The sequence below is a fragment of the Staurois parvus genome, unplaced genomic scaffold (assembly GCF_062004578.1).
Source record: "Staurois parvus isolate SC_StPar_1 unplaced genomic scaffold, SC_StPar_1.0 ptg000704l, whole genome shotgun sequence".
Classification (NCBI taxonomy): domain Eukaryota; kingdom Metazoa; phylum Chordata; class Amphibia; order Anura; family Ranidae; genus Staurois; species Staurois parvus.
Window position 1 is genome coordinate 7,103,524 of NW_028318500.1, and position 12,980 is coordinate 7,116,503.

The window sequence follows — 12,980 nt, forward strand, 5'->3', positions numbered from 1 at the left end:
TGTACATTTTCCAAAAAATTGTAACAAAAAATGACAACCTCCAAAAACCTCACCATGTCTCTTACTAAATACCTTGGACTGCCTATTTTCCAAAAATGGGTAATTTGGTAGGTATTTGTACTATACTGATGTTTTTGGGCCTCAAGAAATGAGATTGGCTGTCAGTACATTGATCGATTGATATATATACCATGGTTTGTGGACTCTATACACTAATTTGGGGTATTTTCACCAAAGAAATCTAGTAGAATACATTTTGACCTAAATTTTATGTAGAAGTGTTATTTATTTGCAAAATCTTTTAACCACTTCCCGACCGGCCGTTGTATATAAACGGCCGGACGGTGGCACTGCAGGGTCGGGTGGCCGTCTATAAACGGCCTCCCCGCACCCTGCTTGTGCGCGCTCCCTGGGAGCGCGCAGCACCGCGATCCGGTGCCCGCTGTGTCCTCCGGACACAGTGAAACACCGATAGTCGGACGGGACCTCTGTACGAGGTCCCGATCATGTGATCACTGATTGGCCAATCAGTGATCACATGCAAAGTAGTAAGCAAGATGTCACTTCTGACATCATTGCTTACTATGTGTGAAATCTGTGAATGATCACAGAGGTCACATGGTACAAGGCTATTCACAAAAGCCTTGTACCATGTGACAAGCTGTGACCAATCACAGCTCACTCAGTTTTTCTCAATGAGTGCATGAATGCACACAGAGAGAAAAAGAAATGATTGCTTTTACATCCTATATGGGTGTAAAAGCAATCAGTGTAAAAAAAAAAAAAAAAAAAAATCTTCATCACCCCTCACAAGTAGTAGTGTCACCATGGTGACACTGTACTGCTAGGGTGACAGTATGTAAAAAAAAATAAAAATAAATAATATAAAGATGTAAAAAAAAATGTTTAAAAATTATAATTTTTGCTTATAAACTAATTTGGATTTTTTTTTTTTACTAAAAAGATAACGGAATAAATTTTGGCTAAGATTTATGATGAAATATTATTTATTTGCAAAATTTTATAAAAAAAACACTTTTTTTCAAACTTTTTGGACATTTCATTTACATAGCAAAAAAAAATACAAATTGCAGTGGTGAATAAATACCACCAAAATAAAGCTTTATCGATCTAAAAAAAAATGGTAAAAAATTAATTTGGGTACAGTGTTGCATGACCGCGCAATTGTCATTCAAAGTGTGATAGCGCTAAAAGCTGAAAATTGCCCTGGTCAGGAAGGGGGTAAAAGTGTCCGGTCTGGAAGTGGTTAACAGTGAAGAAAAAGGAGGTTTTTTTTTTTGGTTTTTTTTGTTCCAAGTTTCAGGTTTTTTTTGTTTAGCGGGAAAAAAAAATTGGTGATTGAATACCACCAAAAAAAAGCTCTATTTGTGTGAAAAAATAATTTTTTTTATGGGTACAGTGGTGTATGACTGCACAATTTGTCAATCAAAGTGTGACAACACTAAAAGGTTAAAATTGGCCTGGGTAGGAAGTGTGTGTACAAGTAAGTGCCCAGTTTGAAGGAAAAAAAAAATCCTGCCCCAAAATATACTGACTCTGACCTTTAGCCCCCTCTTCCCCCCCTTACTTGACCCAAACATTAACCCTGGCACTGATCTAGGTCAACTTTTGTTTATTTACGCTCTACCTGCAATTCAAGGTGCAATGTATCTCTCCCTCCATTCAGAGAGAGAAAATGCAGGGGCAGGCTACACAGTGACTGATCATTGTGATAGCCAATCAGAGGCTATTACAGGGATCAGGTGACACGAAACCAGGAGTCCTGGGTCCCGATCGTTAGTATGGGACCTGTGAGAGCCCATTGTCTGTGCTAGAAATGTGCTGTGCGGTGCCCTTCCCACCCGGCAGAAAGACAGATACGCATATTTGCGGACCCACGGATAAAGGCCCACTTCCGTGGGGCCACATATATGCATACTGTCAGTGGGAAGGGGTTAATGCTGACATAGGGCATGCAGGTATACATAAGGCAATTGCTTTTAGTTTCATTATCTTTCAGAAATAATGAATTATCCTTTTAAATACACTGTAAGGGCACCAACAAATTTTTCCATGGCTCTAGGTGTTCTGCATATGTGACCTTTTACTAGACTCGGGGAGATTCATTGAGCATAGTGGATTACTGTTTCTGAAGACGTACTTGCCTAGCTAGCTGTTCAGTCAGTGTGAACCACAGACCTAGTGTGCTGTAAACAAATGTCAAACAATTAAAATTCATGTTTGCTATATTTGTTCTGGGTTAGAGACTCAAAGTTTTGAAACCAAAGCATCTGCATGATAGCCAGGAACAAACATTCTCACAGTAAAAGTCATTAATTGGAGACGACATAATGGCAAAGCAGCGTTTTTGTGTTTTTTTAGTCTGTTTTTAAATAGGCTGCATAGTTCTTGTGTTAATTGAGATTACTGTCTTTATGGAACACTTGAGCTGCATTTTGACTTTGTGGAAGAAGCAACATTAAAATGTTTGTAGTTTATTTTTTTTTAATGTGCTGCTAGCAGTATTTTTAACATGAAATTTTGCCTCTGCAGGTATCCAGACTATTGACTCCACTCAGGCATTGTTCCTTCCTATTGGAGCCTCAGTGTCTCTTCTGGTTATGTTTTTCTTCTTTGACTCAGTTCAGGTGGTGTTCACTATTTGCACTGCAGGTGAGTGTGGTTTATTTCCATCATTGTGGATGTTAAAGTTGGCCTTTGTAGCAAAGTAATGGTCCGTTCTAATGCTTAATTTTCTCTTCCAGTTCTTGCAACAATAGCTTTTGCTTTTCTGTTGCTCCCTATGTGCCAGTATTTAACCCGACCCTGCTCTCCTCAGAACAAGTGAGTATATACTAGTTGGATATGCATGACGAGATGCTTCATGTAAACCCAAATTAAAGATGCTTATTTCCTCTGTATCTCACGGTGTTATTGGGAGGGGGGAAAAAAGATGAAAATACCAGTTGCAGTTAAAGCAAAGGAACCCTGGAGGTCTTGGCTATGAAAACTGGAAGAAAGAAGCCTGGTGCAGAAATGGAACTTTTGCCCTTAGCAACCAATAATTTGTCATTCATTCTTAGGGGAAATTATACAAAATAATTTTCTTGCTATGGACAGCAGTTTTATTTTATGCTACAGATGTAGTTTTACCTTTTATAGATCTGCTCCTATTTATTACTATTACTATTATTATTATTATTATTATACAGGGTTTATTACCATATTTATCAGCAAGTGCTGTTGCTTATTTAAAGTAAAACTGGGCCACAGTTTCTCTGAGTATTTTGTTAGAAAAGGGTGAGTCTGCAAAAATGATTTGGTTACCAACCCTTCTGACCTAACAAGTATGTACAAGTTACAGATATTGCGTGCCAGTTTGCTAATCAGTTGTTTAGTAAGCCTTATTGTTTGCTTTCTTTGGGACAATTTTTAGCTATTTTTTTTATCAGCCAAAACGTTTTAGTTTTAAAGGAAAGATAGGGTTACAACCTCTGTCTGTATTTTTTTTTTTTTTTTTTCCCCTGTCTATACTATTGTGAAAATTTTCCTTCACTTCCTGACTCAAGGATGCAATAGGAAGTTAGAGTAAGTCTCCCAAAATGAATAGACAGTTGTCTTTGGAACAGGTGTCCCCTTTGGAAGATTTCCCTTAATCGCTTCTAAGGACCACTCTAAAATTTTGGATTTCCCCTCTCTTTCTTGCTGAAAATGTTCATCAGTACAAATAAGAGTGGAAAATTTCCCAAATGGGAACTTGGCAATGAAATTTGATATGGGGTCTAACCCAGCCTTTCTCAACCTTTGTATCCCAGAGGAGCCCTTGAAATGTATTAGGTCTCAGGGAGCCTTGCTGAAGATTATACCTACAATTCACAGTACATTTTACATGATCAGTAAGTTGTAGAAAGTATAAAGAATGCCCGCTGTCACACCAAGGGGGAACTGGCTGCAGGAGCTGGAACAGGTTACATGTTCGCAGGCCAGAGTACTAGGTGTCATCCTAGACTCCAACCTGTCTTTCCAACCCCAGGTCCAATCACTGACAAATGCATGTAGACTCCACCTCCGCAACATCTTCAAAATACGTCCGTTCCTAACCCCGGAAACTACTAAGCAACTCATCCACTCCCTTATCATATCACGACTTGACTACTGTAACTCCCTCCTCACCGGCTTACCTCACCACAGGCTATCCCCGCTTCAGTCTACCCTGAATACTGCGGTCAGACTCCTCCACCTTACTAACCGCTCCGTATCCGCCACCCCCCTTTGCCAATCCCTCCACTGGCTTCCGATTGCCTAACGGATCAAATTCAAAATGCTAACCTTGACGTACAAAGCTGTTCATAACACTGCCCCAAACTACATCACTGACCTGATATCCAAATACCACCCTAAACGTACTCTCCGCTCCTCACAAGACCTCCTACTCTCTAGTTCCCTGGTCTCCTCCTCCCATGCCCGTCTCCAGGACTTCTCCAGGGTTTTTCCCCATCCTCTGGAACTCCCTACCCCAATCAATCAGACTATCACCTACCCTCCTCTCCTTTTAGACGCACCCTGAATACCCATCTCTTCAGGGAAGCCTACCCCGCCCTCAGCTAATTGCCAATCTCCTCCACTCTTCCTACCACTCCATCCCCCACAGCTATCTCCTCCTGTACCACTATCCCCTCCCTCCTAGATTGTAAGCTCCAAGGAGCAGGGCCCTCGAACCTCGTGTATTGAATCGTATTGTTACTGTACTGTCTCGTGTACCGTCTCCCATTGTAGTGTACAGCGCTGAGCAAGCCGTTGGCGCTACATAAATACTGTATAATGTTTGATGCTAAAAATGGATGGAACATGTTACATATTCAAAAAGGTGAACTTAACCTTTAGCTACTTAGTGGGGTATTCATTTCAGTAAGTGGTGTCTGAAACAAAGTTATATTTTTCATTACCCCTTACCTTATTTATTTTGTTCTAAGCTTGTTCCCTTTTTTCCTTGTAGGATATCATTTGGGTGCTGCGGTCGGTTTACAGTTGCAGAACTGCTCTCCTTTTCACTCTCTGTAATGCTAGTTCTTATTTGGGTGCTGACAGGCCACTGGCTGCTCATGGATGGTAAGTGATAAGCTTTAGGCTACCAGACAGCCATTACCACTTTGTACTTTTGTTAATGTAAACATCACAGAATTCTACTTTGCTACTCAATGCAGTTTGAGGTAGGTCATGCATTAAAAGAAAGCTGTACAGCTTTCTTTTAAGTCCTACTTGTGTGTGTATATAGTTTGTGTTTATCATGAAATGTTCAGTGACCACTACTGTGCTCTGAAGTCGCTATTTGATTTTGTGGCCATTGCATTTGTTCCGAACTGAAAACTGCTGTCTGATCTTTCAGCCCTTGCCATGGGACTCTGTGTGGCAATGATTGCCTTTGTGCGCCTGCCTAGCCTGAAGGTGTCCTGTCTGCTCCTTTCAGGGTTGCTCATATATGATGTATTTTGGGTAAGTAGAGATGATGGTGTTTATGTACAAATGTAAAATTCTTTTATAGCTAACTATTCTTCCATATTTTGCTTGCCTTGTGGAGTTTTTTTTTTTTTAATTTCCTAAAGTACCTTATTACAATATTCTTGTCTCTTTGGCCTGCTTAAAGCAGTTTGCAAGGGGTACCTGCATTGCTGTTAAACAATTTTCCAACAGGATCTGATAGTAGTCTGTTTACATCCTCTTGTCTGCAGCAGCTAGACAGAGCTGAAGGGTAGGCAGCAGAACAACTGATCCTCCACCCCATTACAAAGTTTGTGTCTTCTCAGCCTTCTTTATTGATAGGTAGGAGCACTTGCTGCACAAAAAGATAAGGGGAACAGGTTGGAGGAAATGCGAGTTTTTCAGGAAAACAGGTACTTCTTGTAATTGCCTTGGATAAAGAATTAGAGGTGACAATGCACTTATTTCTGTGTCACTCTAACCAAAAATAATTTTTAAGGAAACAATCTAATCTTTTGACCAACTTTGTCTTTTTCTTCTTAAAACTTTGCTTATAAACTGGTTTTTAATTACTTTTTATTATTTCTATGAAATCCTTTTAATAAAAGAAAAAAGTGATGCATTCTTGCTTCAGTTTGTACAGTGCTTGCTGGGCGCTCTATTAAAATTTGCCCCACCACTTGCATGTACGTATCTTTCCTTTTAGGCCCCATTCACACTAGGGCGATTTCTAAACGCCCTGCTAAAATGACAGATTGCGGAATTGCGTGTTCACATGCCATTCATTTTAATGGTACCTGAAAACGCGGTGCGGGTCTGCTGCAATTGTTGCATGATGCAGTTTGCTGTGCAACTGCACTGTGTTTTCAGGTGCCATTAAAATGAATGGTGCCTGAACATGCGGTTCAGCGATTTGTCACTTTAGCAGAGCAATTCTGCCCATGATTCAAAACTCCCTACTGTGAATGGGGCCTTACACAGGGCTGAGGAGACTTTCGCTTCCCTGTGTGACAGCACTGAGACTTTAACCACTGCAGCCCCGTAAGATTTCCCCCTTCCTGACCAGGCAAATTTTTTTTACTATTCGGCACCTCATTATTTCAACTGGTAATTGCACGGTCTCTCATTACTGTACCCAAACAAAATGTGGCTTTTTTCACACAAATAGAGCTTTCTTTTGGTGGTATTTGATCACCACTGGCTTTTTTTTGTGATATAAACAAAACTATATTTTCTACCTTCTGTTATAAAAAAAATATCCAATAAACTCAAATTTAGTCATACATTTAGGCCAAAATGTATTCTCCTACATGTCTTTGGTAACAAAAAAAAAAAATCCCAATATGTGTATATTAATTGGTCTGTGTGAACGTTTTATAGCATCTACAAACTATGGTGTGTGTGTGTGTATGTATGTATATATATTTATGCAACTTTTGCTTTGACTGCCTCACAAATCACATTTCTTGAGGTGCTAAAATGCCAGGGCAGTACAAACCCCCAAATTGCCCTTTTTCTGGAAAGTAGACTCCCCAAGGAATTTGTTGAGAGGCATGTTGAGTCCATGGAAGATTTTATTTTTTTGCCACAAATTTTTGGAAAAATATGAAAAATATTTATTTTTTACACAAAGTTGTCACTTAAATGAAATATTGCTCACACATGCCATGAGTAAATTTAATTTCAGTGACTTTGTGTAAAAAAAAAAAAAAAAAAAAAATTTTTGTATCATTTTAAAAAAAAATTTGGCAAAAAATAAAATCGTCCATGGACTCAACATGCCTCTTAGCAAATTGCTTGTGGTGTCTCCTTCACATAAAGGGGTAATTTGGGGAGGTTTTTGTACTATCCTGGCATTTTAGGGCTTCTGAAACAACTGTAATGGGTAGTGAGGAAGTGACTTATGCCCTTTGAAAGCCTGAAGGTGGTCATTGGATTTTGGTGCCTGTCATTGGCTAGGCTGCCAAAAAGTCTCTTACATGTGGTATCTGCATACTCGGGAGAAGTAGCAGAATGTATTTTTGGGTGTTATTCTACATATACTCATGGCATGTGTGAGCAATATAATGGCGACAAACTACATACATTTTTAAAATCCATAGCCATTGCTTTAAAAGCCTGTACAGGTTACCAATTTAGATCTAGTGCAAGAATTACTTCCCTCGATCTGATGTTCATGGTGATACCTCACATGTATGGTGCAATCTCTGTTTACATACCAACATGCCTTTGCAAGTGAGCACAAGGGTGGGTTTTTCTTCTATAACTTATTTTGCTTTATTCATGCTGTGATAGCAAGAGCCAATGACAGCTACTGTTTTCTGAGAAATCTGGGGTCTCTAATAGAAAAAGCATCCACTCATGAGTAGCTAATTTTTTTTTTTTTTTTTTTTACATATTCTAACACAACATATTGTGTTTAACAGAATATATCACTTAAATCCTCATGTACTATGTAGTTAACCCCTTGGTGCTGGTACCCTCCTGGCCCTTTAAGGGGTTTAGGATCATGTGACCACCATGATTGGCTGTCACAGCAGTCACTTGAACAGTAAGCCTTCCTTTCCGTGAGGCGCCGATAAATGTGCCAGGAGTGCACTGGGTTTGGGTACGCAAATATGCGGCCTCTCGCCGTCAAGGCCCAGCCGCATTTTTACGTACTGTCGGCGCCAAGGAGTTAAGAACGATATGTTTATTAGGGACCACATAAATAAGTGAAGATAAGTTTTATGGTATACTGAACGTTTATAGTTTTTCCTGTCATGTTTATATCATGGTCTCTCTCCCCTGCAGGTGTTCTTCTCTGCCTATATATTTAATAGCAACGTGATGGTCAAAGTGGCAACTCAGCCTGCTGACAATCCTCTGGATGTATTATCTAGGAAGCTTCACCTTGGTCCCAATGTTGGAAGGGATGTACCTCGGTTATCACTGCCAGGGAAACTAGTATTCCCTAGGTAAGTGTAAGATAATGACTGTACTTCTTATTGCCTATAAACTGTATATTTTATTATATATCTGGGCTTTTGTAAAGCAGAGGATAATTTGGTATCTTTTTAGCAAGTAAAAGCTTGGTTATACTGCAGTAAGCTTTAATGCTTTCATTATAGTCAATTATATATATTATATATATATATTAACATTATGTTTTTTGCAGTTCCACAGGGAGCCACTTCTCTATGCTTGGGATCGGAGACATTGTGATGCCAGGTCTACTTCTGTGCTTCGTTCTGCGTTATGATAATTACAAAAAACAGGCAACCACTGACTCTTGTGGTGCACCAGGGGCTGCCAATATTTCTGGGCGAATGCAGAAGGTCTCCTACTTCCATTGCACACTTATTGGGTACTTTGTGGGTAAGTAGGCAAATGCAGAGCAAGTCAAAATGTTTAACTTGACAAACCTACTGGTCTATGGTGTTTTCGAAAAGGCTATTAACAAAAGAAAGATGAAAGGTCATCTCTTAGTTACATATGAAACACACATTATATCTATATATACTATTCACATATTTTATCGGTTCCTTCATCTATGGCCATGTTATTTCAGTAATTGTAGTGGCTGTTCTCACATGGCTCTTATTTTTCTTAGGACTGTTAACGGCAACAGTGGCTTCGCGCATTCACAGGGCAGCCCAGCCTGCTTTGCTGTATTTGGTTCCATTTACTTTATTACCGCTTCTCACTATGGCCTATTTAAAGGTAGGCACCACATTTATTACCAAATATTTGTGTGTTGTGTTAGTTGGTTTCATATTTTCATTGCATTTCGCTTGTAATATCTATCTTGAATGTTCCTGTCTTTATTTTCCTTGTGGTCTATTTTCTGGTTTCAGAAATAATTTTGTATTTAATGTTAGATTATACTGAAAAAAAATAGAAATGTCAGATACTACACCATATACTGCAGGTGGGCCCCTTGTTTTAATGATTTGAATAGGCTTCTAGAAAGGGTTTTGAATTGTGACAGAGCAATGGCACACCGGTTTGTCAGATCACCGCTTTAACCACTTGTCTACAAGGAGAGTTTTAAAAATTTTCATACACCATTAAATCTGAATTATTTATTTATTTTTTCAATACATTACTTGAAACCTCTAACTTATATATTTTTGAACGCAGAAGCCCTGTAAAATAAAATGGTGTCAGTAGCAATTTTTTTTGCTGCCTGATATTTACGCAGCTGCAAATACCATGCAACATTTCTAAGATGGGGTAAAATGCAAATGTTTTCATAACTGGTGGAATTTTGTCTACTGATCACAGCAAAATCTGTCAATTGCAGCACAAATGTGTGGTCCTTGGAATATGATTACTAAATGGATTTAGGCTGAGATGTGTATGTAGTTGTGTTTGTGAAATCAAATACCATTAGCCAGAATACTTTAGAGCAAGAGTCTCCATACATTCTAAGCACAGTACCAGTTTACTTGCCCTCAGGCTTGTGGAGGGACGGACTGTGGCTAGTGGGAGTAGACAATACCCTGACATCAGTGCCCCATCATTGGTTTTCATGGGAGGAATATTGTCCCATCAATGAGAAGAAAAGTGCTTCATTAATAGTGTCAATAGGGAAAATGGTAATCCATCATTGGTGTCCATTGGTGGAATAGTACCCCAAGGGCCACATCTGGCCCTGGGCCCCAGTTTGGAGACATTTTTGTCTTCAACCCTCGCTCCTTACCCAATACCTTTTTCACAGTGCAAGCAGAATAAAAGGATAAGCCTTCTTTATTCAGTCCATAAAAGTATTATCCCAGGGCACCGATCTAAGCGTAGCTTAAAACACATCAGTTGGCAACTTACACAGTCACCGATACAAACTACATGACTTAGCTCTTCTAGGCTTGCATCTCTCTCATCTCCTGGGGCTGTGTGTTAATCCAGGCCAGTAAGCATGAAACACTACCACAGATCTATCAAACCATCAGGAAGTATGGAGACTTTATGGAGAGCAGCAAGGAGATGACGTCACATGCACAGGGGGATGAGGGGCTGAGCCAGGTGCCGCTTCAGACTCTGGGGTGGATCCTGGCTTTGAAGTCTTTCCCCAGCCTGGACCAGCTGAGTGACTCCATTCAGCAGCGAGCCTTAGCCTGCTTTTGGCTGAAAACTGGTCACAGAAATGCAGAATGAACTGCACCCCTGTGATCCACAGAAGTACAGCCAAAAGAGCTTTGGCTGTACTTCTCCTTTTTAATAAATGCGTTGTTAAGGTATACTTAGATTAGTGCCCTCTGGTGTTCCCTTTTTAAATGATTGTAAACCCATTACATATACCCAGTGAAGTGACTGGCCTCAATTGGTACACAGAGATTAAACAAATCTACATAAGTTGTACCCATTTATCTGTAGACCTATGTCCTGTACAAACTTTCAAAGTCCAGAATTTACACAAGATCTCTCAGCTCTGAAGAGCAGGGGGTGTGGAGCTGGCATTACACTCTGCAGAGCTCAGAGAGCTGATTGGAGGGAAGAGACAGAAACACCATTCACAAACGCATACAGGAACAAACCTGAAGCTGTCAATCACAGGTGTGTACTGGAGCCCCCTCCCCTATCACCACCTGTTGGTGTCAAGAAAACATGTCAGAAGTGACTCATGCAGATAGCAAAGGAATGAGGCAGTAGACAGAAATGACACTTGGTGCTCTGGATTGGGACAAGTACAAACTATAGAGGGCTATGCTTTTTTGTTGTCTGAGGTTTACAACCACTTGAGAAGCTGCAGCAAGTGTATCAGATGGAACAAAGTTAACCCCTGGTGTACCTATATGGAATTTTTAGGGACTACTAGTCCTATATCTCTATATAACTTATGCATTGCCTAGCCCATATCGTACATCTTGCACCATTTTTTTCTATTATTTCTCTGGTTCGTCTACCTGATATTATTTTTTGTTTTCTAGGGTGACTTGCGGCGAATGTGGTCAGAACCTTTCCATACCAAGGCCAGCAGCTCACGCTTCCTTGAGGTATGATGGGAGCAGAGGACAAGAGGCCAAACTTGGCAGGATTTCTTCACTTTGGCTTTCTGTACCCTGGATAAACTTGGTGTTTAACAGACACAGCTACAACTGAAAGACCTCAAAAGAATGGAATTTGTGTAAAATAAAAAAGCATAAACTTTTTTTCTGGCGAGTCGACCATGTGAGCTCCTCCTAATCCCTCGAACAGGCCCTCAACATCGGACTCATTTCCTATAGGAAGAGCGGACTAGAATCAGGGTGGCAGTGGGATCATAAGGAAACCTGGAATTGTTCAGAATGGCCTGCTTGCAGCTCAAAGTAGCATGTGATGGTAAAGGCCTGTGAGCTATGGACTATTACAGCTTGTTGGAACCTGTGGGACCAGACCCCATGGGGAGCAGTTCAGCCCTCTTACCAGCTCTCCTTCCTGTTCTTGTTTTTTAGTTTAATATCTTCTGTGGTGTGAAGTGACTTTTTAGATCTAAGCCAGTGTGAGTTACTCGCTATATATCCCATAGTCTATCGTATTTAATTCCATTTCTCCTGTTTCATGTTGCAGAGGGCAAGTCTAGGATGATATATATATGTGTATATATAAACGTATACATATATATGTCCATGGGTGGTTTAAATATTCACAGAACAAGGCCAGATCAGGTCAGGCCTCTGTTCTGTCGCATGTCCTGCACTTTCATCTTTGGCTTTATATGACTAACCCATCCCAGCAAAGTGAAGCCTCAGTTCAAATCCACTGTATCGTGTGCTCGTTCTGATGTATTCATGGCCTGTTAAGTGACTGTATTTGGTTCTGATCAATGTAGTGACCTAGGGCAGTTGAAATGTTCCGAAACCCCTTGTCTTCATTTGTGCGCAGCCTTTTTAACGGTTTCCTCGGACTCTTGCATGTCAAACTTGCTGCGCTCATCGCTCCCTCCATCAAAATAATGTTAACTTTATGTAAATACATATTTTCTTTTTTCTATTTTTTGTATTATAGTATTTTCATTTTGTCCTGTATTTCTGAACATCTCGCGTCTCCGTCAACTGTCGGGGAAGAAAAAAAAATTCAAATAAGGTGCTGAATGCCTGTAATTCACTCTGTTGTGCATCATACGAATTTTGCACTGGTGTAATTTTAGAATCCATAAGCTGCTAATGTGTAAATATCTGTATTGTATTCTAGAAAATGAAAGTTCATGTCAGGCGGTTTACAAAGAAAAGTCATTCTGGCTAGTGCTGCTGTTTTGCTAGCTCCCTCTTTTGGGTACTTGAACCATTACATAATCTGACAAAAACTAATTTAGGATTCGGTTGACTTGGTCACAAAGCAAGCTGTCAGTGGCTTAAAGCGGAACTTCACTTTCTCAATCCACATGGACTAGTTTTAATTCTTATGTTGCATCAGTAAATAGAAAGTATATCAGATTTGCTTGTTTTCATTTTGTTATTTACATTCCTTCAGTTACTTCCTGGTTTCCAGGCCTGTGCAAATGATGTCATACATCCCAGGAGTCTTCAGGAAGGAAGGGGGAG

The 12,980-nt window shown here is 40.0% G+C and overlaps 1 protein-coding gene across 1 annotated transcript in view; it reads left to right on the forward strand.

Annotated features, from left to right (window-relative positions):
• Positions 1-12,429, forward strand: part of SPPL3 (signal peptide peptidase like 3) — a 68,217-nt gene extending 55,788 nt beyond the window's left edge. Inside the window, exons 4-11 of the mRNA XM_089653282.1 lie at positions 2,554-2,673; positions 2,766-2,844; positions 4,997-5,109; positions 5,387-5,493; positions 8,272-8,435; positions 8,636-8,835; positions 9,071-9,180; positions 11,388-12,429. Of these exons, the coding sequence (XP_089509408.1) occupies positions 2,554-2,673; positions 2,766-2,844; positions 4,997-5,109; positions 5,387-5,493; positions 8,272-8,435; positions 8,636-8,835; positions 9,071-9,180; positions 11,388-11,459 (965 nt within the window). The 3' untranslated portion in view covers positions 11,460-12,429. The remainder of the gene's footprint in view (positions 1-2,553; positions 2,674-2,765; positions 2,845-4,996; positions 5,110-5,386; positions 5,494-8,271; positions 8,436-8,635; positions 8,836-9,070; positions 9,181-11,387) is intronic.
• The last annotated feature ends 551 nt before the right edge of the window (positions 12,430-12,980 follow it).